The following is a 5,489-nucleotide window of genomic DNA, read 5'->3' as shown; positions in this document are numbered from 1 at the left end:
AATGTTCAGCTAGACTAGAAAAGATATATGTATATATTTTAATCTTTTATTTTTAAACAAGAGTAATTTCAGTGAGATATTTCTTTGGCCCTATAATTCTAAGTATGGTAATTAGTTTTACTTACGATTCATTTTCTTTTCTATACTTTGAAGCTATGTCACATAATAATAAGTTTGCAAAGGCTCTTGCTTTATTTGTCAAGCCTTTCTTCAGATCTTCACAATCCAAATACACCATAGGGTAATGAACCCACTGAGGCAGAAGCATTATTTCTGAGGCAAGGCTTAAAAATTTTTCTACAAACTTTAGAGAAAAGTGTTTAAAACAAAAAAGTTAGAATTTTGTAACTAGTTATCTTATAATACTAAATTGTGGTAAAAGTCTTAGTCATAATATAAATGCCAACTCATTTTTCTAGCTAAGTGACTATTTTTTCCCCTATGCTACATAATCCTTTTTTTTTTCTCTTGGTACTATGGATTAAACCCAGGATTTAAGGATATAAGCACATACTCTACCTGAGCTACATCTTCAGCTCCCAAAACCTGTTTTGTTCTTGGAATTTATCCATCTACTAGGAAATAGTGTGCTGACATTTATAGCATCAAGATCTGGACATTTCACAAGGTTTCCTCAGTAATTCCTCTCAGTAAAAGTACCCCTAGCCAGATCATTTCTGTTCGGGAACAAACCTTTCTCATGAGACAGTATACATAGGTACACATATTTGCTTTTTCCATCATTGATGCCTCACTGAATGTTCTAATTCAATATTTAAGAAAGGAAATTTTTGTTTGATGCCAAAGTTATGCAAAGGGAGTGAAATATTATGTCCTACCATCACCAAAGATCCAAGATATTGAAATTTATATCAACTTCTGAATACTCAAATGCTGGGATAATATTAAAAATTAACTGAAGTAGTATAGAATAAAACTTTGACAACATGTTGCATTTTGCACAAGTGAAACACACCTATAGTTTTGGACAAGCTTTGACTTAGTTTCACATTTACTTTTAATGCTTATATCCACCTTCTTCCTTATTCCTACTCTACCCATTGCCAAACGTCCTATTCATTTTCTTCTTTCTTAAGAAGATTTTTCCTTCATTTTTTCCTCAAAGTTCTCTTCTTCTAGGGTCTCCAATATTTAGCGTATTGTGCTTAACTTTTTCATTGTTCAAGGTATCAGAAGGCATTAATTAACTCAATGATTATCTTGAGCACCTACCTTGCTGTTGGTTAGAAATAAAGCAAATAGAAAGTAGATAGTGCTGATGCCAATAGAGAATGGTGAGCACAAATGAGTTCAACAGTGATGAAAGGAAAAACCACAAACAAGTCATTAAGATAACATCTTTTACATAAACTTGTCATGAGGTAAAATTAAACTACATAATTCAAATATATCTAAATTGATAGTAAAACTATAAAAGACAGACATAATTGGAGAGAGAAGTCGCCAACAACATTGTTTAAAGATGGTGCATTCCAACTCACAGAATGCCCTGACCCTCTGCACACTGAGTCTCAGGTAGAAATGCTCTGTACATCAGAGTTATTTCAGGTTCATGAGAAAGAGATGCACTTTTGAAGGCAGTGCTTGTATGGCCTATTCTTCTGGTCCTCGCTCCTTACTTCTCAGATCTATGTGCTCTCAGATAGCAGATGTTCAGTAAATGTTTTCCTTCATGACTTTGAATGAAAAAAATATTTGCTGAGAACTGGAGCTTGCCTTCTGTAACCTTTCTTAATAAAGGAAGCACTGAATTTGAGGTCTGGGTCTCAGTTTCATCTGAGAACCCCAGCACCCACCCCTCATCCCTATGATCCAAATTTCAACTAGACTCCGAGTCCTTGTTAGTAAGCTAAGTCTCCCTACCCACGGCAAGCACAGAGAGCTAAATGCTGGTTTTTGGTTTGTCACAAAGTTCTAACTCTTAACCTACATGGTTATTACCATCTAGGCTATATATAATTAACTAAAAATCTATACAAAATATACTTTATAGATATGCATTTCATAATTATAATAACCTTTTAATGGAACACTTTTAAACATACAAAAGTAGGCAAAATGTACTTATCCAGCTTCGACAATGATTAACTTACAGCTAATCATTTTTTGCTCACACTCCTAGCCAATCCTCGACCACATTGTACTTTTACACAAATCTCAAGTGTCTTGTATTTCATCTGGGTATATGTTTATAATTTTACATTTCCACCAAATAAACATAGTAACCCAACCATAGTGTATCAAATGCTGATAAATCCAGAAGCATACCACTAAACCTAAAAGCAAATTTTTAAATAGTCACATAAACTATCCAGACGTTAAAATTCAAGAAAATGTCACAACAAAAAGATTTAAAGAAAGAATCATTGTCAAAGTTACTGAAATATATACTTGGCCTAGATATTTAGGGAATATAAACAATGCAAGTTATGGCAAATACTACCAAAATTTACTGTTATCTTGTATAACATTTATTATGCCTATTTAACACTTATCTATATATGGTAAAATGCAAATAAAAGAGAATATACCAACCCTGAGTCTGTGAAGGTTATAATGCACCTATGAATTCGCTATATAGTTTCATAATCACATAAAAATAAGATAAAAAGTATGCATACAATAAAACTACACAGTATTGTATTAATAGATGCAGAAAAAATTTTAAACAAAGCCCCATACTCTTTTATGAAAAAAAAAAAACAGGAACAGAAAATACCATTCACTGTATTTGAGATAATATCTAGGGCAATTAGGCAAGAAACACAAGTAAGAAGTATACAACAGATTAGAAAGAAAGAAGCAAGACAGTGTCCATGTCAAATGACATACTATTGCACATGGAAAACTCTAATGAATATATGCCCACAAATTAGACATAATTAGTTCAGGTTATAGGAAAGAATATTGAAAGGTACAAAAAATGTCAACTTATTTACAAACACAAATTTAAAAGCTCAGTTCATATCTCTAAGCAGAAATCCTAAAAGCCAGAAAAGCATGAGATGATATATTTCAAACCCTGAGAATAAATAACTGCCAACTAATATTACTATATTCAGCAAAGTTGTCCCTTAGAAAATAAATGGAGAAATAAAAATCTTCCAAGATAAATACAAACTAAAGCGATTCATAACCACTAAGGCCACATTATACAAGATACATTTATTTATTTATTTGTTTGTTTGTTTATTTTATGTCTATGAGTGTTTTGCCTGCATAAATGTAAGTGCACCCATATGATGCAATGCCCATGGAGGACAGAAGAGGAGTCAGATCTCCTGGAACTAGAGTTATGGATGGTTGTTAGCTGCCATGTGGGTGCTAGAAACCAAACCCAGGTCCTCTACAAGAGCGGTCAGTGCTCTTAACTGAGTCATCTCTCTAGCCCCTGCAAAAGATACTTAAAGGAATCCTCCACACAGAATAAAAAAGCATGGGGAAAATAAATTTCATAAGAAAAATACATAAATGAGATTTTTTTAAAAGAATTAAACATTTTCAGTATCAAATTAGCCAGCCTCTAAGAAGAATAAAAGAGTTTTTGAATCAATGAAGGAAATAAACAAGTGTAGAAATTAACATATATTTCTCAATAACCTTAAAGGTTTCAACTCCCCAGTTAAAATATATACACTGGATGGATATATTAAAGAACATAATCCAATTGTTTGCTGCCTCCAAGAAACACGCCTCACTGGCAAATACACAGAGTCAAAATGAAAGTCTGGAAAATACCCCCTAAAATAGAATCCAAAATAAGCTGAAGTGGCTGTATGCATATCAGCCAAAGTGGACTTCAAATCCAAATAAGTCAGAAGATAAAGAAAGTCACTACATACTAATAAATGGAACCATCTATCTAGAAGATACAACAATTGAAAATGTATATACTAAATGCTGATGCATCCAATTTCATAAAACAAACACTATTGGACATAAAGGGACAATAGGTCCAGATATAATAATAGTGGGATATTTAAATAACCACACTGATTGATAGTTTATCCAGACAAAACATTTAATAAAGAAACTTCAGAGTTAAACTATATCATAGGTCAAAATACTTTAACATTTATCTACACAGTATTCAACCCAGAAGCTATATAATACACATTCTTCTCAACAACCCCATAGAACTTTATCCAAAATACTTCACATTCAAGGCTGTAAAGCAAATCTTAACAAACACAAAAAAGGACTGAAATGATTTATTGTATGCTAACAAATCAAAATGGAATATAACTAGAAATCAAAAGCAAGAGAAATTACAGAAACCATACAAACACACAGAGCTAGAGAATGAACAATATATGTAGGTCATTGAAGAAACTGAGGGGAAATTTTAAAAATTCCTAGAATGAAAATTGAAATATGTCAGAACCTTCAGGATAGAGCAAAGGCAGTTCTAAGGTGGAAGCTTATAATGATGAGTGCCTAAATTATAAAATCAGAGCTCTCAAATAAATAGCCTAGTTAAGAACAAACCAAGGGACTGGGGAGATGGCTCAGTTGGTAAAGTGCTAGTTTTGGAAGCATGAGGCCATGAGTTTAGATCCCTAGCCCTCACATTTTAAAAAGCAGAGTATGGCAGCATGCCTATAGCCCCAGTTTTGGGGATGATGGAGTCAAGCATATCTTTGGGGGTCATTAGCCAGACAGTTAGCCAAGTCAGTGGTTCCTGGCTAAATGAGAGACCCTGTCTCAAATAATGTGAAGAGTGACAGCATGTATTGAGAGGAAGCAACTGAGAAAAACACCTGATGTCAACTTCTGGCATCCACATGCACATACATGCTCTGTATGTACCCACATGGGCACATATACTACACTATACTACACACACACACACACACACACACACACACACACGCACATGCACACACACACGCACACACTCAAGAAAAAACAACACCAGTAAAAGGGGAGAAATAATAAAGTTTAGACCTAAACTTAGTTTAAAAGGAACTGAGTGCTGGGCTTGGTGATGCATGCCTTTAATCCCAGCACTCAGGAGGCAGAGGTAGGCGGATCTCTGTGAGTTTGAGGCCAACCTAGTCTACAGAGTGAGTTCCTGGCCAGTTGGGGCTACAGGGAAACTCTGTCTCAAAAAGACGAAAAATAAATAAGTAAATAAATAAATAGATAATAAAAGAAGCTGAGCAATACAAAGGATCAGTGGAACAAATCATTGGTTCTCCTCTGGTCTACTCAAGTACATGCAAAGGAATAAGCACCTGTGCCGGCCTGAAACTTATTATGTAGACCAGGCTGGCCTCAATTTCACAGAGATCCACCTGCCTCTACCTCCTGAGTGCTAGGACTAAAGGTGTGCACCAACACAAACAGTCCAAGGAAACTTTTTAAGGTAGTGAAAATGGTATATATCTTGGCTCTGGTGGTAATTACATGGGTATGTAAATTTCTCAATACTCCAGTTAACTATATGATGAAAATGGGTGCGTTTA

At 34.4% G+C, this 5,489-nt stretch overlaps 1 protein-coding gene across 1 annotated transcript in view; it reads right to left on the bottom strand.

Annotated features, from left to right (window-relative positions):
- Positions 1 to 5,489, bottom strand: part of Dnah12 (dynein axonemal heavy chain 12) — a 218,243-nt gene that overhangs the window by 178,690 nt on the left and 34,064 nt on the right. Inside the window, exon 12 of the mRNA XM_017802268.2 lies at positions 126 to 304. Coding sequence (XP_017657757.1) covers positions 126 to 304 — 179 coding nt within the window. The remainder of the gene's footprint in view (positions 1 to 125; positions 305 to 5,489) is intronic.

This window comes from Nannospalax galili, unplaced genomic scaffold, assembly GCF_000622305.1.
Source record: "Nannospalax galili isolate Female #2095 unplaced genomic scaffold, S.galili_v1.0 scaffold505, whole genome shotgun sequence".
NCBI classification, from domain to species: Eukaryota; Metazoa; Chordata; class Mammalia; order Rodentia; family Spalacidae; genus Nannospalax; species Nannospalax galili.
The sequence above is the reverse complement of the archived record's forward strand: the minus strand, read 5'-3'. Positions and strand labels throughout refer to the sequence as shown.